Consider the following 23252-nt stretch of genomic DNA (forward strand, 5'->3'; position numbering starts at 1 on the left):
CTGCGGTTCCCTGGGCAGGGGAAAAAGAAAAGGCAGGAATGCGATGGCTGGTGCTTCCCTCTCCTTTATTTAACAGCTTGTTTGTCACACCTTGTTTGTCAGAGCTCAGCAGCGTGCGCGGCGCTCCCCTCCCGCCCCAGCGCTTTGGCCGGGGGAAGCTCTGGACGCGAGCATCACCCCGGGGCAGCTGGAACCGGGCAACTGCCCCGCTCGCCTGTCCCGGCAGAGAAAAGGGACCTGTGCAAAACCCACCCACTCGCCCGGCCCAGGAAGTGACGCCAGCCCGGTCCCCCCCGGCACACCTGACTCACCTGGGCGGGCGGACGGGGCGGCAGCGGCAGCGCTGCGCTCCGCGGAGCCGGGCGGTGTCCGGGCGCAGCAGCGGCGATGGCGAGGGACGGCGGCTCCCCCTGGGCCATGGGGCTGCTGAAAACCTTCGAGGAGAGCGAGTTCAGCAGCTGGGAGAAGATCGGCTCGGGGGGGTTCGGGCAGGTGTATAAGGTGCGGCACCTCCACTGGAAGACCTGGCTCGCCATCAAGTGTTCGCCCAGCCTCCATGTGGATGAGAAGTAAGGGGGGGGACAAGGGCAATGGGGGCAATGGGGGGACAAGGGACTCTTCCCACAGAGGCACTCCGAGCCCTCAGTCGCCCCGCGGATGCGCAGCCGGGGAGCCGCGGAGCGACTGAGAGCTCCCTGCGTGCAGCCCTGCCCGTCTCACAACCAACAGCAACAACAGATGCCGTGAAATGTTCCCTGTGTCCTGCCCGTTCCCTCGCAGCCATTCGGAAGGCATTTCTGCCCTGCTCAGCCCCGGCTGTGCGTGTGTCGGCTTGCACTGACACACCGGGCCCGCTGCGGCCCCACAGGCACAGGGCGCAGTCCGGGACGGGACGGGCAGGAGGAGGAGTGGAAAGGGGATCCAGGGGCTTGGGAAGAGCCAGGCCTTTAGCTCGCATGTGTAGAAGTCGCGATACATGTGGTGGCAGCGGGCTCGGGCTGGGGGGCGTTGGGGTGTGGGCGCTGGAGCCGCGGGTTCGGTGTCTTGAGGGAGCGGGTGCTGAAGGGAGACGTGCTGGGAAATGTGTCCGGCTCCAGTTCAGGCACAGCGCTTCTGCGTGTGTCCGGCTGCTCGGGGTGAGCCCTCACTGGGGGCTCCAGTGTGCAGCTGTGCTGGATTGCAGGAAAAGGTGGCCCACGGTGGGACTCCCCGGCCCCCCGGCCTGTGTCACTCGTGGTAGTCCTTGGTGAGGACGATGGGCTGTGCTGTGCTCACGCTGTCTGTGTGTGATCACAGAATCATAGACCGGTTTGGGTTGGAAAAGACCTTAAAGATCACCCCGTTCAGCTCGCTTCCACTAGACCAGGTTGCTCCAAGCCCCGTCCAAGCTGGCCTTGAACACCCCCAGGGATGGGGGCTGTCGAGGGCAGGTCTCCTTTCCTAGGAGAATAAGGCTGTCAGATGCATCTTTAGAAACATCCTTGTGTTGTAGGGACAGTAGTGGCTTCCAGCAGCTCAGCCTCTGTGCAGAGGGAGGTGAATATGCACAAGTCATGTTGATGGAGCTTTCCCAGCTCCACTTGATCTTTGGGATCTCTGCCAGCTCACAAGCCGATTCTGCAGCTCAGTTTTTGAGACGTGGATTGGCTCAGTCACAAAAGGTTTCCCGTTGTTGCCTTTCCTGCAGAAGGAGGGAGATAAGATTAAAACTGTTTGTAAACCCATCTTCTGCAGGATTTCTGGGGTAGTGCAGCATCTTTTCCATTATCTGAATTTCTGACTTTGCAGTAGGCATGGCTTATGGAGTATAGTAAATGAAATTAAATGTCCTTTGCGGAGGGAGAGTTTACTATATGCATAGGGTAACTGTGTTGCCTGTGAATAAAATGGAAAAGACCTTTAAGTTGCAGAGTGAGTTTTATTGTGCTAACCTGCAAGCCCTCCTACTACTAAAACCTCAAAGGAGATTTCAGGTTTGATGCTTATTGATCAAAATAGTACTGTAGCTGATTAATTTTAAAGTTAAGATTAAAACGTCTTAAAAATAAGCTAGAACATTTGTAATATTTTTCATTTGCAGTGTACATCTAAAAATTTACTCAGAAAGTTGATTTTTGCTCTGAGACAAAGGATGCTGTTGCCTATTTTAATATGAACAATTAATTCTGAGATTTGCTATCAAATCTCTACATTAATATATTCCATGTGCAGTAGAGAGCCAGCTGTCCCTCCGTGGCTATGAGGTGTGCAAATATTGGAAGACCATACAAATATGCAGGTCAGGAAGCAAAAAATGCCTTCTGAATTGGAGAACCTTGAGGGCATGGGGCTCCTGCAGCTTCTCATTGATTTTAATAAACTGCTCCTTGAAATAGTAATTTATTTACTGCAGAATTTGTGCTTCAGATGCTTGAGGAGAGCATTGATAAGAAATTAGAGTATCCCTGGCCTTTGAAAGAGCTGCTCCTGCAAAATAAATCTACGCTGAATTTTTTATTTTCTTTTTTATTTCTCCTTTGGTTCTTGGGCTGCTCTACCAACCCCGTTTCAGAAGTTGGTTGCTTTTCACCCAAAACTTTTCTAATAAACTTGTGCTATTCAAATGGTGGGGTGGGGGGCACAGACAGAATCAAACACTGCCTCTTTAGCTGGCAGGTTGCAACAAGCCTTTGTAATTAGGTTGTTAATCCAGGAGATTAACTGGACTAGCTGTTTCTTGGAACCCTGTGAAGAGTAAGAAGAATTGCCAGTGGTATCAGAAACATTAACTGAAAAGCACAGAGGCTTTTTCTGATGTATTTATTTGGTACCACATTAAAACCCTGTTTGTAATGGCTTGGTGGTGGTAATACTCTGTGTAGTCTCGGTGTTTCTGCAGACAGTGAGAGATTTGGAGTAATTCCCTCGGCAATTATCACATCATAGAGCCAAGTGGCCTCAAGCAGAAGAAAAACTGAATGTAGAGCCAGAAGTGTTTTCTATCTTTAAGCCCAAGCCCTCTCAGACGATCCAGCCAAATTCCATTCCTAACACCTTATTTGCTCCTGCTTTCCCGGCTCCTGAGATCTCGTTTCCCACATGGGATTCAGGATGCTCTCAAGACGGGAGATTCAATGTGAATCCAAACAAAAGAGTGTGTGACGGAAAGGTGCAGGAGCCTCTCCCCCAGGACGTGCAGTAGAGAGGGTGAAGTCTCTTCTCTTTACCCGTGTGGGCCAGAATGGAAGTGTGGTCTGGAGAAAAAGGGTGGCAAGCTGGGAGAGAGAGAATCCTGTGTGGATTTCCTCTGCTGAACGTAAACGTGCAGATTGTAAGGATGTAACATTTCCTGGAGAGGGCTCTTTGCTGGAGGCGTTGGCCATGGGGGTGACTACAGGGTGTGGAGGTGGAAAAAAATTCCTGATTAGGGGAAAAAAAAATGAGCAAAGCCCTACATATGTCTCCCTCTGCACATCCTGGATTTGGGAATGGAGCAGGACTTAGACATTTAGGAGGTTTTAGGAATGCCTTGCTGTTAGTGGACATTTATTTAGGTGGTGAAGGTGAATGAACGTCTTTTCTGTGTAGGGAGAACCTAAGATTCACCTTGTGCTCCTTAAAAGAGATGGGGTGAGCCTGGCTGTCCGGGTTAGCCTGTAATCCTCTGGTACCAGAGCTGCACTGCAGAAATCTGTTAGCAGGGCTGACATCTGTTAACCTGAAAAAAGGGGTTTTCTTCCCTTCCCCCTGCCCCAGCATATTCTGCCCTGAGCATACAGTGGTTTTTCTTGTCTTCTCATATTCACATTGTTCTCTGAGAGTCAGCAGTGTGGAAGTTGTTAAAAACGTACCCTGCAGAGCAGAGGCCACTGCATGCTCTTAAAACCTCTGTCATGATGCAGATGAAAAGAGTTTCTGAGGAAATTCAAGGGTGGTGTAATTTTGTGGACCTCCATCTGCACCACCAGCAGTTTGTGAAGAGGAAGCCTGAATTCCTGGCTGGAGAGCAGGGCTGGATCTCCCCTGGGCTGGGAGAAGCCTGGCTGCTCTGTGTCTGGAGGTGGCTCACACAAATGGCCCCATTACAAATTTTGAGTTTCTCTGGAGCAACTTTAACTGCTCTCAGACTCCATTAGGGAAATGTGGTGGTAGTGGTGGGGGAATATAAAACTGCAAGGACTGCCTGGTGAGTCTAAGGCTGTAGTTTTACAGCAGTGTTATCTCTAGGGCATAAAGATTGGGTGCATGCAAATGCAGGTACAGTCGTAATTCCTGCTGTTCTTGTGGCAGGGTTTGTGGGACAAGGGTTGGGCCCTGGGGACGGGGGCAGTGGGCAAGGGCAAGGCCCTTGTCTCTGCAGGAGAATCCAAGGAATGCAGCCCTATCTGTGCGGGGTCTGACTTGGAGTGGAAACAGACAGCTGTTTGGAGGTCTCCCATTCATGTAGTATTTCTGCTTGCTTGCAAACAGCTGATCTGTGCTGACTTCTCTGACAGAGAGATGCTCTTTGGCACTGGACCCAGTGCTGGAGCTCTTGATGTGTGGGCCCCTGTCTTCTGGTACTCTTACAGGAGAAAGTGTGTGCACCCTGTGATTTACATGACCCCAGCTGTCCTGTGTGTACACTCATTTTCTTTTTTCTTTTTTTCTTTTTTAAAATTTTTTTCTTTTTTCGTTTTTTTTTCTTTTTTCTTTCTTTTTTTCTTTTTTTCTTTTTTCTTTTTTCTTTTTTTTTTCTTTTTTCTCTTTTTTCTCTTTTTTCTCTTTTTTCTCTTTTTTCTCTTTTTTCTCTTTTTTCTCTTTTTTCTCTTTTTTCTCTTTTTTCTCTTTTTTCTCTTTTTTCTTTTCTCTTTTTCCCCCCCTCCTTTTCCCCTCTTTTCCTCTCCTTTCCCCCCCTTTTCCCCTTCCCCCCCTTTTTTTCCCCTCTTCTCCCCGCTCTTTCTCCCCCCTCTTCCCTCCCTTCTCCTCCCTCTTCTCCCTTCTTCTCTCTCCTTTCCCCCTTTTCCTTTTTCCTTTATTACCATAAAGTTAGGATATAGTACTGGAGGGAGAGGGGAGCGAAGCCGAGGTGCCTAGAGAAGATAATTCTGACCCTTTCATCGCGTGGGCATTAAATAAGAAGCTATCATATCAGAGGCTAGACCTATGGCTCTCCACTGAGAAACCCCACCAGGAGCTTTGCTTGGATAGTGCAGAATAATTCCTAAGCACCGGAGTAGCCGAGCAGCACAACGCAGCCCCCTCCCGTGCCATCCTTGATCTGTTCCATGCGAGCTGGAGGCTCCATCCCTGCAGCACCCTTCGCTGCAGCATCAGCACTCGCGTATCGAGGCGATGGGCGCACCGAGAACACCTCGGGCTGCGCCCAGCGCCGGTGGCATCTTGTGAGGGGAGAGGGAAGGGAGAGACCTTTGATCTTTGCCTGATGGAGGAGATCTTGCTTTAACGAGCTGTTTGTGTTAATACGATTAATGCAAGCGCGCTCCAGCACTTGGCTAATGACTGCTTTGGCTCTCTTGATTTCTTTTGTCTTCTCTCCTTTTCTGTTTTCAAAAGGTGGCAGGGGCCTTTTTGAAAGCTATTTGAAAGCCGGCGAGCCTCCCTCGGCTGTACCAGGCCTCTGGCTGATTCAGTTTTGAATGCTCTGGGTATGGGAAAGTGCTCAGGGTGGTAATTGTTGCACGGGGGCTTTATTTAATCAGGCAAATTAGATAGAGGGCACTCGCCTGTTAGTCTGTTAATTCACTCAGTTCACTGGAGCTGGTCCAAGCAGAAAGGGAGCTTTTTTAAAAAAAAAATTACTTTGTTGAAACGGAAAATTCTGTTTTTGTAGAAAACGCCCCATTTCTTGCAGCCAGTCTGTGTTTTTGGTGATGCTCTCTGAGGCTGTTGTTAGCCCTGGAACCCCATCCCGAGGAGTCAGTGGTTCTTGTTAGGCGCTGGCTGCTGCTGCGTTCTTGCTCTGCCTGGGAGGGCTCAGACGGGTGTTTTACATCCCCGACTCCAGCGCTCAGCCCGGTGAATTATGCTGGCTATGCGTGTGGCTCGGGGGCAAGGAGTTGGTTGTGTTATTCATGGGCGCTCCCTTCCAGCGTGCCAAGGAGCAAACTGGGTACTTGTCTGCAAAGGCAATTATTTCACAAGAAAGTTGCTGTAGGGAGCAACAGGAGCCAACATGGTTAATAGGAAAGATTTCCCTTATCTATTTTTTTTTCCTCTCTCAGCATGTCTGTCCCTCTTTAAAACCATCTTTCAGCTTGGTCTTGCCTCTGAAATAGGTTTGCTGCTGCTGGCTAGGCCCTGGTGGGAAATGTTACCTGCATCAGGTTATTGCAGGCTGCCACAGCAGGTGGGCAGCAGGCAGCAGAGCACACTGCCAGCCTTGGAGAGTGTCCTACTGCCGAGTCTGAGGGCCAAATGACAGCTCACAAAATCTGAGGGTCCCTCATAAGCTGCGTTTCAGCTTCTCCCAGGTCATCCAGGCAGTGGGGGACACGCAGGAAGAAAAGACTTAGCTGTGTGAAGGCTGGATTTGGTGTTTTCTCTTTTTAGAAGTGGACAGTGCTTCTAGCTGGCCTTGGATTTAAAATTTAAAAACCAAAACAGTTTGATGGAGCTGAGGTTCTGCCACGAGGCTCCCACTGGGGTAACTGGCATCCCTTGTTAGTGGCACAGGGCACAGACTTGGTCCTGTTACTTCAGGTACTCTTGTCCATTAGATAGTGTGCACATCTTTGGGTACATTGCAGGAGCTGTTGTGTAATAAGAGAGGGTCTGCTCAGGAAATATTACCTGTCTGACCTCCCTGTGCCCTCCTTTGTGAATCTATGACAGCAATAGTGATGTGTCAGTGCCCGTGGCCCAAAGCTGCTCTGGGCAGAGTCCATCATCACCAATAATGCAGTTTTTACAGATTGAAGGTTCTTTAAACCATCACGTGTGGCCCCTCTCAGTGGGCACAGCCAGCCCGGGGAGAGGACCCTTGTTTCCTCTATGCCACTTGAGTCCTTGTGGGCTGTTGCAGAAGCATGTGAGGGAGGTGCAGAAGAAAGGCACAGCAATTAAGGGTCTTGACCTGGGAGGCTGCAGCTCAGACTGAGTAACACTTAACCCTGTGCAGGGTCAGGCTGAAGTGACCTGTAAACCACCCGGGGTGCTCATTACAGCTGCCGGGACTGGGCCTGTTACATCACTGACAATGGTGTGCTGGGAGTTTTTGGCACCTGCTGGAGGGGAGTTGTCAAGTCTGTGTTTTGGGGAGGCTTTTGTTGTGTCTTCCTGGCTACAGTAGGCAGTTTGCTTCCCTAAATGGTGGGTCCCAAGGATTCCTCTCCCAAGGTTTGGGTCTGTGTATACTCAGGATGCACCAACAGGGTTGCTGAAGTGATGCTGTCCGGCCTCTCTTCTGATTAGCACAGCCTTATGACTCACAAAAAGTTAATGACTTCAGCCCAAGGAGCTACAGCAGTGGTAAACCTGGGCTCTAGGTGTATCATCCTCCTTCTGAACAGCACAGCTTAAACATCAAAGCAGGGACAGAGATGGGCTTCGCACTCGGGGTGTTCGCACTGGGGGAGTGTAGGACTCCCCTGCGGTCCTGCAGCTGGGAGCTGCCTACCACTGGAAGCATAAAACCCAGCGTTACTAAATGTGGAAATACACCTGGAATGCAGGCTGGCGAGGGGCAGCGTGGGTCAGTCAGGGGATGATGGTGAAATGTGGTGTTTGGTTTTATAAGAAATGTTCTGTGCGTGTTTGGCGTGAGGAGAAACAGCTGCTCCATCCCTCATGTCCCATTCTCTTCCACCCAGGGAGCGCATGGAGTTACTGGAAGAAGCCAGGAAGATGGAAATGGCAAAGTTCCGCTACATCCTTCCTGTGTATGGCATCTGCAAAGAGCCGGTCGGCTTGGTCATGGAATACATGGAGACGGGGTCTCTGGAAAAGCTCCTGGCTTCCGAGCCTCTGCCCTGGGAACTGCGCTTCCGCATCATCCACGAGACAGCGGTGGGGATGAACTTCCTGCACTGCATGTCCCCTCCACTGCTCCACCTGGACCTCAAGCCTGCAAACATCCTGCTGGATGCCCACTACCACGTCAAGGTACGCATCGGACACTCTGTGCTAGGGACCTACCTTTGGACATTCCACCACGGCTCCTGCCAGATGCAAAAAGCCTGAGAGAAACCAGCAGCATTCCTTTAGAATTAGAGAAATGCCCACTGACCCAACCCCTCTGATTCCCAAATTAAAATCCACCCAAATAGAGCCCTTAAATAAATCCACCTGGTTTATGCACCACTTTGGTACATAAATAGAGGTACGGTTAGGGAACTTGTGAGAACCCTCCTGAAATAGTAAAAGGATGTAGTGAACTCTGGTTTTGAGACCTAATGGGTCCTGCTACAAATTTTGTTGCAGTAGGGTCGTGAGGCAGGTGAGAACAGGGAGAGAAAAGAGGTGTGAACCTCTAAATCATCTTTGCCACTTCACAGTTCCCGTGGTTGCCTCTTTCTAGGTCTTTGTCTGCACCACTAAATGCAGAGATCTCATTTACAGCTGGAGTCTGGAGAAACCTTCCCAGAGGCAACTCATTTCCATTTGCTCAGGGCATGTGCACTGAGGAAGTATCTCTGTCCTGACTGTTCATGCATACCAGGTCACTGAAAGGAATTTTTTTGTGGCTGTAACAGCATGAAATTCTTTTCATTATCCATTTCCAGAGTAAGCTGGCAAACTTGTTAGCCTTCTCTGCTGGAGGTTCTGTTCTGAGAGCTGGACTTGCTTTCTCAACTTCCTTTTTAGAGAGGAAGGAGACTGAAATAAAGTTTTTTCCCTGTTTTTTTTTTAGTGTTCAATTATTTTTTTTTTTTAGCAGTGCCATATCCATCTGCTCCCTGTTTTCCTGGCCCCCTTGCTGATAAAGTGGCTTTGGTCTTGCCTGCACCATTCTAAACATGAAGTTTTCATTAAACAAAGACAAATCTCCTGATGTCATGAGAGGGTTGGAGCCCTAAGAGGTGTGTGCCACTAATGAAATCACACCTGTGATGGTCTCAGATTTTTTACTAGGCCTCTTAGTGATTAATTTCTTAGAAGGATTTTCTTTCTGAGGTAGGAGGCATCTACAGGGGGTCATGCTATTATGACCGGAACATCAGGATTTGAGCTGTTCAAAGTCTGTTCTCACACACTAGTGCTCAGAGGCCTTTGCTAAGTATTTATTTACTTAAAAGTTCAGGCTTGCTTGCATAACTTGTTAAATTCCTAATTCTTGACTCATCCATGAGCCAAGATAGGAAGGTTGTGTTTTTCTCACTGTTTCAGGAGGTTGAAGTGCCTGATGTTCTGCCTATATCTGGGTGGTGATGTAACACAAGGGGGCAAAGTGCAAAACGTACAAAAATAAATAAGTCTCTGGTGAGGTCATTGCTGACATCTCTGAACTGTAGGAAACGCATGAAGGTCTTCAGATCCTTTCCATGGAGTTCAGGAAGGAATGGTCTAATCCAAACCTTTTCCAGCCAGCAGTCTTCTACATCCACAGGCATCTTGGAAACCCCTCCAGGAAGGAAAGCAGATGCAAGAACCTGTATGCAAAATAAGAGATGAACATATTCTGTGAGGTGCCTTCACTTTAAAAATGTGGCCTCAAACCTTCTTTTGGTGTGACGTGAAATTTATAATTAAATTTCAGACCCTGCAGCTTGATTTAATGTGCATTTTCTTGCTGGAAGGCTAATGGAGCTGCTGATTGAAGTGTTTTTAAATGTTGGCATTAATTTAGTAGGTGACCTGTCCCTAATAGAGTCCTAAGGTGAGTGGAGAGATGTTGCAGACTGTGAAAGAAGAGTTTGGAGGTAGGGAGGACTTTTATAAACTGTTTGCCCTTGAGCCAGGAAACAGTCTTCCAGTGGAGAGCATTAGAAATGCTGCTGTGCCATCCTGCAGTTAAATGCAAACACACCCTGCTCCTTTTATGAGCACCATGCTCACTGTAAAGCCCTCAGCAAGGCTGGTGACTAAGGCAGCGCTGCTGTACAGAACTTATCATCAAGTGGGTGCCTCCATATCATAAAGCCTGTGCATTACATAAGCGTGTGCTGCATTTTGTTCTTGGGAGGATAATTAGGAGGATGGGATTGGCCTGAACAGGGATATAGATAGACAGATATTAACCCTGTGAAAGGCATGTTGGGGGATTCTCTGGGGATTTGAAATATTTGTGTGTAATATGTGCAGTGGAAGGTAAAGCTTTGCTGGTTTTTGGAAGATGGTTGCATCCATCCTCCCTTGTGAGTTGGTGGTGGGAGCTCCCTTCCCTTCCCTGCCATGTCCTGCTCCCTCTTGTTTGCCTTAAACGCTGTGCTTTCCTTGGCAGGATTATTCCATACCCAGGCAGGCTTTGCTAGCAGGGATCAGCCTGCTTTTTCTTCCTTCATGTCAACGTTTTACTTCTATTTGTACCAACAAGAGCCTCCCTTGCTCCTTTCTCCAGTGTTCCTTATATTCAATCTTTCAATATTTACATGCTGTCCGACATGTATTTCTTTGCTCAACTGGACCACATCTTTTGAGCTCGTTCTTCAGCTCTCCTGCCCTCCACACACATTCTGGATGTGTCCCCTGAGCTACTGTGATGTGGCAATCGCTGGCACAGGGGAAGCAATGCCACATTCCAGCGCTGCCCTCGTGGGCCGTGACTCTGCTCCTTCCCTGCTGCGATGTGATCTCTCTCCAGGGCCCTTGGTAGGAGAATAAACACCCCACCACGTGCAGAAATCTCATGCCCAACTTGTTGCCAGCTTCCATGCCCTCCTATCTCTGTTGCTGCTTCACAGGTTTTCTGTCTTACAATATCTCATGGTCAGGAGTGTTACTTTTCGCTCAGGTGTTTAAAATTAAACCAACTTGCCACTTAATACTTTTGGGCAGAAACATTATTTTTAAGTTCTTGTTTCTCCCACTATCCAGCCTGAGTTTGTTGGGTTTTTTTGCAGCTCCTCATCTTGCCATATATATTTGTACACATACACACACAGACACACATACATGTATGTGTGGGTTCATGCACACACAGAGACAAGCCTGACCAGTTATTTTTCATCTACCAGATTTTGGTTTTAAACAACTTGAAGCAGAACGAGCTGCTCTCAGCTGTGCACTGCTTTAAGCTCACTGTAGTTGCTTTTCTCCCCTCCCCAGTCCTCCAGTTTAAACCAGTGTGAAGTTTGCTGCTGTGTTGTACTGTGCTGATGGTCTGGATAGATAGGTTGCCTCCATGGGCTTCACTTTTATTTGTTTCAGCTGCAAAATTTCTGAGCATGCAGTTAGAAGCAGCCTAGTCAGATGGCAAATTTGATGATCAGAAAGCTTCTTCATGTAGGTTGTTAACTGTAGGTCCCAGTAATACCCAGAGGCCAGGCTGGTAAAGAGCAGTTGTCTCTTTTTATTAGACTGCCTGGTGTAGGTAGCACAGCCACGTTTTTATCAGCAGCAATTGCTCTCTTGTTATTACAGATGAGGAGCCTTTGTTTTGTGTATCCCTTCTGCCTGTTTGCCACCCTTCCTGATCAAGGTTTCCATGCAAGGCTGTTGATGCATGGCTCTTTAATCCCAACCAACAAAGCTGGTTTGCGCCTTGATCAATTCTCTGATTGATCTAATTGTGGTGGCACAGGGGAGGGAACAAAACCATCCCTGTTACAGTAATGCAGATTCACGATGGATTAAAATGGATGTTTGGCTTTGGTTTGTGCTGCTTCTGAAAAGAGTGTCACAAATGTCCCACCTGAAACGGGTTTGGAGGAGTTAAAAGTTTCAGGGCAGGTTGGAAAAGGATGGAAATAGAGTCTGTTTCAGAAAGATTCTTGTTAGAAGCTAAGTGAAGTGCGTTCATAATCACTGAAGTAAAGACATAGATTTGAAGTGCAGATTGTGTTGGTATTTGGAATTAATTTTTAGTCCTTCCTGCTAGTAGTTTTAGTAGTCCAAATCTGTGACCTGTGCAAATTTCTTAAAAATTGCAGGCATTTCTTAAAGAACAAAAATGTAAAAGCCTTTTTCCCCTACCCCCAGAAAAAACAAACAAGGGAAACTTCCCCCACCGCCAGACACCCGAATACCCCGTAGACAAATGTGGGGGCACTCAATATCCCAGTGCAGAGACTTTGTACAGAGACAAATACTGGATGTTCCAGCAGTGATTAAAAATTAATCCAGTGGATTTGATGCAGAAAACCTTTTGGTGAACTCCGTCCCTGAGTCCACTGCAGTGCATTCTTCAGTTTTGCTTGCAGAAAAATAACATAAAGCATCAGGAGCTTAGTGCAGAGTTCAGGAGTCATCAGTAAAAAAAAAAAGCACTTTCCAAGCACTCATTTTGTTCCTGCAGTGCTTGGGAATAGCTGACTGTAGTAACTGAGTTATGTGAGTGTATTTTCTGGTTTTCACAGAGAAAAAATCACAAAAAAATTCTCAAAGCATCTAAAACTTTGCGAGTGGAGTGGAAACTTTGCGGACTGGAGTGGAAAAATCCACAAAAGGCAGGAGCAGAGAAAGGCTTGCATGCATGAGTCAAAACCAAACTAAACTAAAACTAAATAAATAAATACAAATCTTCAGATCTTGGGATCCTTCAGTAAAGTGAGTGTTGCTGGAAGCGGGCAGGAAAACACGCGCAGCTCCCGTCCCTGCTCGGCGCTCACGTGTTTGTTCTCGTGCAGCCCTTGAGCGAGCGGAGCTGCCTGAACATGAACCATCCCACTGTCTGCGTGGGCTTTGGCCAAGGCTGCTTTCTCTTCTTCCTACCTCCCCACCACGGGTTTTGCATGGAGCAGTCTGTCGCCTCCGTGTCTCCCCTGCTCATACCACGGGCGCTTTTGAAGCGCCGTGGGACCCACCTGGAATAACTGATGTGAGGAGCGAGATTACGGATTCCCTCGGATGGTGGGGAAGGGCAGAGCCCGGGGTGGGCTGCAAGGACCAGCAAGGATGTGGAGGAAGGAGTGGGGAAGGGGTGCTCTGCTTCCACTGCCTTCCCCAGCAAGGGTGTTGCAGAATGAGGTGCCTGGCAAGCAATTTAAAGGCAAAACAGGCAAGTGAAATGGCTGTATCTTCCACCCACTGCGCAGTTCCCACTGGTGTTTAAAGAACTTGCATGACTAAATACACCGTGCAGTGTGGAAAATTCACCCTAGAGGAGCTAGTAAAAGCCAGAAAAGCTGTCTGCAGAATCTCACTATTTTGTTGCAGCCTGCAAGATAACAATTCCTCAATTTCCAATGCTTTCTACTGCAGAATTTGATATGATCGAAGCCCTGCTCTACAGGTGATTTTTTTATTAATTGGCATAACACCCAATCCTTCATACTAGGTTGGGACAGTTCCACAAGGTGAAGCTCCTGCTAGGCCAGGGAGGGTGTATGCTGTGTACTTCAGCTGTTTCTTAGTTTGTAGGGTGACTTTTTCTGTGTAGAGCTCTCAGCTCTGCCTTGGCCCCCAGCCTTAGATTCACACACCGTAGCTGGTGGCTCCGAACACAGGAGTGTCACCCTGCTGTCTGCATTTCATCTTTATTTCTTAACACACGCAGTAGGAAACAACGGCATTGTTTAGACAAAGAGGGAGGTGTGTGGCTTTAATTATGCCTGGGTTTCTTGAGGTGTATACAAGCCTGTGCTTCACATTAATCAAAGGAGAGCAGTGCTTCACCGGATCCGTTCAGACTTGCAGGGTTCGGTTCATTTATTTATATATTATCATATATAACCTGACACCACAGCCTGGTGTGATGCTGGGGTTGTGCTTTTGTTCTCCTGTGGAGCACCAAGCACCCTAGACTCATGCAGCAGTTCCTGGGGTGGTCAGTTTGGCTCTTCCCATGGTGACCTGGCTTGTGGATGTGGGTTTCTTGACTACTTGCTGCTTTCCTGGGCTCCAGTGCTTGGCTTGCTGAGGAGTCCAGCAGTCCCTCTCTGAGAGTGTAGCTCTACAGGGATGAGAAACTATTCCTCCAGATGACTTTGCTTTTTTCCCTTTCCCCCCCCCCCCCCCCCCCTTTTTTTTTGGTTTTTTTTTGGTTTTTTTTGGGTTTTTTGTTCTCAAGTCATTCCCACGCTACCCTACAGATTAAAGATACAGATGCACAACAGGTCAGACATACCTGTGTTCTAGAATGCAGGACTTCTCCAGCTTCTCAGAATGCCACTGCTGAGCTCTTTGTCCATGGGAGAAGTTCTTGCTGAAGCTGTGTGGGTTGCTTTGTTTGTTTTATGGCAAAGGGAGATTCCTTGCATGGCTGCATAACCTGCCTGTTCTCCAGGAGGCTGAAGCTGGCAGCAGTTTTCTCCCTTTCCAGTAATGGACACATGTTGCAACTAGTTTTGTGGTATCTTTAGAGAGAAACTTCTCAAAGTGTAAAGTCGGAGCCTAGTTAAAAAAAAAAAAAAAAAAGAAAAGCTTTTTTTAATTATGCTTGTTGTTTTGAGGGAAAACTTTCTCAAAGGAGAAGCTGTGAAGATCAAAAGGGGGAATGAGTCATTGAAAAACCTGAGTATTTATTAGATAAAAGGAATGTATAAGTTAGGGGGAGGGGGTATCTTATCTAACATGTAGACTAAAATCAGTGAGCTCAGTGGTCCAAAAAGACTTGACTTTTCTTGAAATTTCCACTTGGCATAATAGACCTTTTTGTCCAGTGGGAAATAAGTAAGACAAAGGAAATTCCTGGCCTATCTGTTTGTTCGATGATTGGTATGCCTTTGAGAGCAAATGAATGCATATTTGCTTGACACTTCATATTAAAGTGGAGGTGTGTCCTTTTTATAAACTTGCTGTCACTTGTGCTCATTTCAGCTGTGCTCACTGCGTCACTGCACCAACTTGCTGTATCTCCTGGCTGCCAAAAAGAGTTCCCTGTGTTGGTTTTTGGTGTGTGTGTATGTGTGTGTGTGTTTCCATTTGGGTTTTTGTAGCACTTGGTGGCTCTGCTGTTGGGCTTGGTCCTTGTTGGCATGGTCAGTTCAACAGTGATACCTGAAAGAGTGATTCTCCAGAGTTCATTGGAGAGCCAGGACATTTAAACACATCGTACAACATGAGGTTACATAGGGAAAGGGGGTGGCAGGGCCAATAATTGCATTAAAGTAGTTTGCAGTAACTAAATTCAACTGGTTTAAATTACCATAAATTGTCTTGACTGTTTTGTTGTGTTTGCTATGTAATGGGCTGGCATGCTGCTGCTTGCAAAAACTGCTTGCCTTTATTTTTTTTTCTTCTTCTTCTTTTAGCTTAACCATAAAGAAAAGCCTACCAGGGCATTATGCTTCCAGAGATGTTTTATTGGCTTAATATTTCTGAACAGCACTTCACTGTATGTGTTGGGTTGCGTCTGTTGTTCTTTGCAGAAAGTATTTTGTGAACACCTTGAAAGTCTAATGGTACCATGCACTTTTCTCACCCTCTTCCTCCTCCTTTTTTTTTTTTTTTTCCCCTGTAGATTTCTGACTTTGGGCTTGCAAAGTGCAATGGTTTGTCCCATTCCCATGACATCAGCATAGATGGCTTGTGTGGCACTATTGCCTACCTTCCTCCAGAGCGCATCAAGGAGAAAAACAGGTGTTTTGACACCAAACATGATGTGTACAGGTCAGTGAACTGTGAAAACACCTGAATACTCTTTTAGTAACCCTGTAAAATGAGTCCTTTCTTACTTTTTTTAAGCATGAACCCCCTAAATCTGGTTTGAGCCTCATCTTGCAATGTGTCGCTTTAGCTTTTGTTTTTGCAAAGTCTTTGCAGGGTAGAGGCATTTAGAAAAACTGCAGGTGATCCTGGGTCTTGAAATTACTTGTTAGCAACTGGCAATGGGAGGCACTCTGCCCACCTTTAATTTCCCTTCTAAAGGTACATCCTGACCTACTTTTTGAGTCTGTGACAAAATTCTGAGTTATCTTCATTGGATTTCATCACTAGGTCTTTGGCTCTTCTTTCATGGCAAAATTATTAGGAAAAGGAAATTACAGTTGTAGATTAAAGAGATATCTCTTATTCTAAATTAAATGGATTCCTTTAAAGTTATCTTGCAGGGTAGAAGCATTAAATTAAATCCACTGTAATGCTTTCTCTGATTTTGTCAGTGCTGATGTGGAATGGTTGGTAAATGCTACCAAGAACTTGGCAGCCTCCAGCAAGTCCCTGTGTTTGCTGCCTCAGGTACCTCCCTGCCAAAGCTAGACTTTGAAATCATGGTTCTTGGTTGCATCTTTCTCTGTGTGTGTGTGCTCATCAGCTGAATTTAGATGCAAAAGTGGAGGGACAAGGAAAACAAATTGCACTTCTGTGAATTTTTTAGTTTTATTTAAAAAAACTCCTGGAAATAAAGTTTTTGCCTTTTTTTTTTTTTTTTTTTTTTTTTTTTTTTTTTTTTTTTTTTTTTTGTAGCTTTTCCATTGTGGTTTGGGGAGTTCTTACGCAGAAGAAGCCTTTTGCAGGTAAGTTGTGTGTTATCTTGGATTTTTTTCCTTTTTCCCATTGATAAGCACGCTTCCTGCCCCACCAGCCCCAGATTTTGTGCATGACCTCCAAATTCTGACAATCTTATGTGGTAAGCACTTTTAAACTCTCAAATTCTGATCACAAGCTTAAGTCTTCCTTTGTCTTACATCATGAAGTCAGAACCTGTATTGCTTCAGGAGCCCTTGTCTGCACATTTTTGCTTCTACTGGAGTTTGCTGCACAGCTCCAGATCAGTGTGTGGCCTGCACAGACTTCTGATGTGTTGGCAAAGCCTGCTTGGCAGGCAACTCTGCTGTTGTTCAGAAACAGCTTCTCTGTAGAGAGCTTCTGTAGTTTATTTGTAGATTGTGGGTACAGATTTGTTCCTTTAAAACAAAAAAAGCTGTCTGTGAGAATAAGCCCTGTTCCACCCTGCAGTAAATGCACCGCTCAACAGGCAGCTATTTATTCTTTATGACTTTCCTGTGTCTGTGACTGGCCTATGTATAGCAAACATGTCCCAACAAGTTCCAGTCTACTATTAATTTTTCTCCCAGTGAGAGATTCCGTTCAGCCCAGTGGTTGATTTACAGTCAGGAGCTGCATTACTGTACCTCTTGATTTGTGTTCTTCCTTCACCTCTATGAATAGTTCGGGTACCTGATCTAAATAAAACTTAAGGTTCTGTTTTCTTACAGCAGATAGGGAAATCCAAAGAGAGGTAGCAAAGAATTGTTTGAGGTGGTTTTTTTTTCCTTTTGTTCTTTATCTTTAATGGGTGGGAAAAGAACACAGGCACTCGCTGAAAATTGTTTTTAAGTGATATATGAGAAGCAGGTGTTACTGCATTGAAAAATACCTCCTTGGAGGGGACAACCAAAAATTGTTTTCCCCTATTGATAAGAAATCTAGAAAAGAGGGTGTGAAAACAAATTTTCAGCCTAATGCCACTCTTAATGCTCTTAGAAAAAAGAGAAGTGATTCCTTTTGCTGGGACATCTAAATTTGTGTGCTTTTGCTTCACAGAGGAAATCAACATTTTACATATTATGGTAAAAGTAGTTAAAGGCCACCGCCCTGAGCTACCTGCTGTTTCCAAATCCAGACCTCATTCATGTAATAACTTGATCAAACTGATGCAAAAATGTTGGCAAGATGATCCTGGTGAACGGCCAACATTTCAAGGTAAGATTTCCTTGTAACTTGGCTGCCCATTTATTCTTCTATGAGTCATGTTATTGCTCAGGACTCTGCTAATCCTTGGGATAAACGCTGAGAAGCTCTGTGACAGAATAAATAGAGCATATTGTGTGGTGGAGACAATGATACAGGCCACTTACTCATTTGTGGAGGAAGGGATTCTCTGAGGACATGTCTGACCATGACGGTGTTATGTAAACACGCCAAGAATAAACCTTGTACTGAACCAGTCGGTCCATTTAGCCAGAAATTATGTTTATTTCTGATTGTGTGTGTTGGGGTATAGGCCAAGCTGGAGTTGGTGTGGTTTGCAGTGTACCAAAGCGTTGAAGGACCTGGCTCTCTAAATTTTTACTGTTGTACGTTGAGAAACGGAATTGTTCTCTTGTAAGGAAACAGTTTGTACAGTCACTTCTCTGCCAGCTAAAGGCTTGAACTTGCCCAAAGCACCTGCTATGAATTCAGTGTGGCCCCTGTGTAACACCAGTCTGGTGTGACTGAAAATGAATTGTTTGGGCAGCCCTGGGTACCCTTGGCTTGGCTGCACACTGGTGCCCACTGATGAGGTGCTAGATGGAATGGTAAGGATTGGCACCTTTCTCCCACAGTATCTCAGAGCTTTTTTAAGTTCTATTGATAGAGACAGGCAACAGGGCATCTCAGAAAGTCTCCTAAAAAAACCGAGCGCTGAAACCACCTCTTGTTTTCTCCAAAGAAATCACTTCAGAAACAGAGGCCCTTTGTGAAAAGCCAGAAGATGAAACAAAAGAGATGATAACTCAGGACCTGGACACCAAGAATGCCCCAGAACAGCAGCCTGAGGTATTTTCTCTTCCACTTCTTGTTCGAACTTGCTGGGTTTTGGGAGGAATAGGCTGCTCTATGACCTGGAAGGTCCTAAGCAACCTTCTCTTTGCTGCTTTTGAGCACAATCTTGCCTGGTAGAAGTGACTCTTGGTAAAGGACTGGAATGCACAAATGACTGCAGGTGCATGGACCAGCTCAGGAAAACCTCAGGGCAGAACCAATTCCAAGTGCGTCTTATTCGGTGGAGGGAGAGCAGGACAGTTAGGAGATAAAGGCTGGAACTATGTGGGTGTGACTGATCTTAAAAACCACTGGAGACAGAAGAGCCACGTGGCTTTAGTGGCTCTGTGAGTACTGATGAAAGCTGCCCTCCTTCTGAAAAATCTGTGACCTTTTTCATAGGTTTCATTTGATACAAACAATGTTTAAAGGCTACCTGCAGACTGACAAATTTATGTTTCTTCTGTAGGGTCTCGTGCTCAGTTTTGTTTGCTGACCTTTCTAAAATGCTTGTGTGCTTCTCTTGAAGGGGATTTGTGCACTGTCCCAGAAGAAACAGCAGCCTGCTCTACCATCAGTTAAGGATTACAGTCTCTCCGAGTTGTTGTCCCAGTTGGATTCAGGGATTTCACAGACTATGGAAGGCCCTGAGGATCTCAGCCGCAGCTCTTCTGAGTCCAAACTTGCCTCCAGTGACAAGCGCCTTTCAGGAGTTTCATCTGTAGATTCAGCTTTCTCATCCAGAGGCTCTCTTTCCCTTTCTTTTGAAAGGGAGAGTTCAGGTAATGGTCAGGTTTTCCTTTGTAGTTGTTTGGACTGGGGCATGGGAGTCAATGGTTTGGAGAGTAGAATAACATTCTGGAAATTACTGTTAGCCTTGCTTTCTCTTGCTGTCAGCACTACAAATTTGTTTACTGGAGGTAGTTATTTAAAAGGAAAAAATAAAAATTAAAAAAATTTTGTGGTTCCCAAATATGATCTAATGAGAAATAGTAAATCCCATTTACTTTTGTAAAGGAATAAACTCCCATTAAAGCAATTACAGAATCAGTCATGTAGAGGTTGGTTGGAAGGGAGGTGACTAGTTACTAGTCCAGCATCCCACTTGACATGGCATTAAAGCCACTGCCCAGTCAGGTCAGCTGAGTTTGTGGCTTTTTCAGTTATACTAAGCCTAAACCTGAGCACCTTAGCTTTTGAGAGGACTCAAGCCACCCTCTCAGCAGCCCCAATGACCACTGTAATAAAGAGCCCCTCACTTTCCAGTCCAGTGCTGCAAACCCCAGACATTTGTTTTCCAGTTAGGTAAAAAATGGTTAGTGCAGGGAGATGAACCACAACATCCTTCAGTCTTCATGCCACAAGAGACAGAGTTAATGGGGTCCCAGATCTGACCTGAAAATGTTCTGGGACTCCTGTGGGGTGGGGGGATGGATTGCTCTGCAGGCAGCTCATTGCCTAAGACACGGACAGGTAAGGTGTGACGAGTATCAGAATTGTGATGCTTGCTGTCTTTTCCATAGAATCTTAGAACAGTTTGGGTTGGAATGGACCTTTAATGAGCAGAGACACCTTCAACCAGATGAAGCTAAATGTTTCCAGGGAGGGGGCATCCACCACCTCTCTGGGTAACCTGTTCCAGTGTTTCACCACCCTCAAAAATCTTTTTCTTCCTTCTATCCATTTAGATATTGGTACTACAGACATACAGAAGAGGAAGCTAACGGAGGCAATTTTATCTGGAGATACCAGCAAGCTGATGAAGATCCTCCAGCCTCAAGATGTTGACATTGTTTTAGATGGGAACTCCAGTCTTCTGCACTTGGCTGTTGAAGCAGGTCAAGAAGAATGTGTCAAGTGGCTCCTGCTGTACAATGCTAACCCTAACCTCACCAACAAGAAAGGGTCCACTCCTCTTCACATAGCCATTGAGAAGAAATTTAAAAGCATTGTGGAGCTGATTATGGCCAGGAAAATCAACGTCAATGCCAAAGATGAGGACCAGTGGACTGCTCTTCACTTTGCTGCCCAAAATGGGGATGATTTCAGCACCAAAATGCTGCTTGATAAGAATGCATCCTTGAACGAGGTGGATTTTGAGGGCAGATCCCCCATCCACATAGCCTGCCAGTACGGCCAGGAGAACATCGTGCGGATCCTGCTGAGAAGAGGCGTCAACGTGAACATCAAGGGAAAGGACGACTGGGTGCCCCTTCACTACGCTGCCTGGCAAGGCCACCTCCCCATTGTGAAGCTGCTGGCCAAGCAGCGCGGCGCCGACGTCAACGTGCAGACCGTGGACGGAAGGACCTCGCTCCACCTGGCCGCCCAGCGGGGTCACTACCGCGTCGCCCGCCTCCTCATCGACCTGGAGTCGGACGTCAACGTCCGGAACGGGCTCCTGCAGACTGCTCTCCACATAGCTGCTGAAACTGGCCACACCAGCACCTCCAGGCTGCTCCTCAAGCACGGGGCAGACATCGAGGCTGCCACAGCAGAAGGATACACGGCCCTGCACTTGGCATCTCGCAGCGGCCACTTAGCCACAACAAAGCTGCTGATGGATGAAAGGGCCAGTGTTCTAGCCAAAGGCCCTTTAAGTAGGACAGCATTACACCTTGCGGCAGAAAACGGGCACTCTGAAGTAGTAGAAGAACTTGTCAGTGCAGAAAATATCAATATTTCTGACAGTGAGGGGTTCACAGCTCTCCACCTGGCTGCGCGAGGGGGGTACGCGAAAACAGTGGAGGTTCTCCTGAAGCACGGGGCTCACACTGACATGCCGAGAGCCAGATGTCAGACCCTGCTCCCGCCTGCTCAGCAGAGCAGGAATAGCTCACTTACCGCGTTGTTAAGTGACACTTAATCAGAAGGTGCCGAGTGGTGCCTTTTTACCTGGTGTGAGGAGGCTGCTGGAGCTCGGCTCTTCAGGGCCTTCCCCAGTTGTGCAGGGGTGCACTGACCAGCGGTGGCAGCTGCTGGACTGAGGTGTTTGAGTGTGACTGAGGCCAGGTGCAAGGCCAAGAGCTGGAGTCTGCCACGCCGTGGTCTGTGTCATTCATTCTATGCCTGCCAGCCCTGCATGGATCCAGACATTCCCCTCCCAAGGACGTTGTGAGAGAAGGATGCAATTTCTGCATTCCCCCTGCTTTTTTTTTTTTTTTTAATGTGCCATACTAATTTAAGAACTAACATTATGCTTTTTTTTATTTTCCTCAAAACAAAAAGAAAAAAAAAAGATGGCATAGATTCGTGGTTCATTGCAGTGATTAATATTTTGGGCTGAAAGCCTCCCGTGTATAGAGTACAACACCAATCTGCTTGAAATAAATGTAGGAGTTGAGGAAAGGGCTGTTTAAGGTACAGTTAATCAGGCTTCTGCTACATTTTTAATAGAGACATTGATTACAGATTTCCATGTACTCAAAGTTTATGAGGCAGACTTAATAACAAGGCAGGATTCCAAAAATAATAAGCAGAAGTAAAAGCCTAACACTGCTGTCTTCATGTACAGTACTACCTTGTATGTATCCTGAGATCAGTAAACTGGACTAGGTACTTAGTGGTTTGTCTTAAATGAACAAGTCAAAAGCTGAAATTCATACTGAACTGGAACTGGATGGTCTGTTCTAACACCGTTGTACCAATTTGCAGAACACTGTTTGGAGGGGCTGATGACTAGAACTGATATACTGTGTATATAGGATTTCTACCTGTTGTATGCTTTTTTTTCTACTGAAGAAAATAGATTGCTTAGAGTGGGTATGTTTTAATACACCTTTTAATTTCACTCCTTTCGAAGTACAAATGTGGCCTGTTATTAATAAAAGATCATGTTCCACAACTTGTCTGTATTTTGGAGTCGATAAAGCAACTAAAAACCCATTGACCAGCAGCAGCAGAACACAACTGTTAGTGGTCATACAGTGGCCTGGGTTAGAAGGGACCTTAAAGACCCCTTGACCTGGGCAGGGACACCTTCCACTCGATCGAGTTGCTCAGAGCTCCATCCAACCTTGCCTTGAATGATGTTGAAGCCCAAATTGTTGACATGTAAAGCTGCCCTCATTTTTGCATTCCCTGCAGCTTTACAGAAAGTAAGGAGCTTGAAGGAACGGGGGGTGTTTGTTTTTTACGGAATAAGAATGTAGAATAAAGCCTCACATAACCTGACCTTTATGCCTGTAACACAACGATGTACAACTGAGATGGTTTCCTCTTCTGCTGTAGCTGTTCCTGGAGAATGAAATAGTGTTAAAAAGTAGATGGTGAAGCCACACTCATGCCACTACATGGTGGCTACAAATAATACCTCTCTTAGAGCATGGCAATCCCAGTAAGCTCCTAAAGGTGCTGACAGTGAAACTTCTTCAGCAAAAAAAAAAAAAACCCCTGTCATTTTCCTACTGCTTTCTTCCACGTCTTTGGAGACCAATAAGGTGGCCATGTTTCATTAAGCTGTGCTTAATCAGTGTCTCAGTATAGCAAATTCAACCACAGACCACTTGGTCTCTCAAGCTTAAACATTTGGCTTAGCCTAGCACACATCATTCCCTTCCATTTCAGAGTCTCCTGAACAGTGAGATTAAGGACACTTAAATTCCAGTACTTGCCCGAACTGCAAAAGAGCTGCAAGACCAGGTAACAGCAGTCTTGCACCTCCTAATAAAGGTGGTTCACACCAGCAAGGGAAGGGGAAAGTACACTTATAAAATGCTTTTAAAACAGCTCAAACACTGCTTTGCCAGTACATTCCTTCAGTGCCTAAT

At 46.4% G+C, this 23252-nt stretch overlaps 1 protein-coding gene and 1 long non-coding RNA gene across 2 annotated transcripts; one reads left to right on the forward strand and one right to left on the reverse strand.

Annotated features, from left to right (window-relative positions):
• The first annotated feature begins 305 nt into the window (after nucleotides 1-305).
• On the forward strand, nucleotides 306-22327 carry RIPK4 (receptor interacting serine/threonine kinase 4). The gene is made up of 8 exons (XM_048290592.1): nucleotides 306-569; nucleotides 7791-8082; nucleotides 15479-15627; nucleotides 16423-16472; nucleotides 17503-17661; nucleotides 18392-18498; nucleotides 19013-19265; nucleotides 20172-22327. The coding sequence occupies exons 1-8, from the start codon at nucleotides 388-390 to the stop codon at nucleotides 21347-21349; spliced, it is 2370 nt and encodes a 789-aa protein (XP_048146549.1). The 5' UTR covers nucleotides 306-387; the 3' UTR covers nucleotides 21350-22327.
• LOC125319432 lies at nucleotides 9031-14405 on the reverse strand. Its single transcript, XR_007200730.1, has 2 exons — nucleotides 14144-14405; nucleotides 9031-9569 (listed from the first exon to the last, which is right to left on the reverse strand). It is a non-coding gene; the product is annotated as an uncharacterized LOC125319432 (long non-coding RNA).
• Nucleotides 22328-23252: the final 925 nt, after the last annotated feature.

This window comes from Corvus hawaiiensis, chromosome 2, assembly GCF_020740725.1.
Source record: "Corvus hawaiiensis isolate bCorHaw1 chromosome 2, bCorHaw1.pri.cur, whole genome shotgun sequence".
In the NCBI taxonomy this organism is placed as follows: Eukaryota; Metazoa; Chordata; class Aves; order Passeriformes; family Corvidae; genus Corvus; species Corvus hawaiiensis.

Bases quoted from the DNA above. Each gene is read 5' to 3' on its own strand.
- RIPK4 (XM_048290592.1), top strand. From the start codon at position 388: ATGGCGAGGGACGGCGGCTCCCCCTGGGCCATGGGGCTGCTGAAAACC. The intron at 570-7,790 runs GTAAGGGGGGGG...TCTTCCACCCAG, and splicing joins AGCCTCCATGTGGATGAGAA to GGAGCGCATGGAGTTACTGG. The intron at 15,628-16,422 runs GTCAGTGAACTG...TTTTTTTTGTAG, and splicing joins ACCAAACATGATGTGTACAG to CTTTTCCATTGTGGTTTGGG.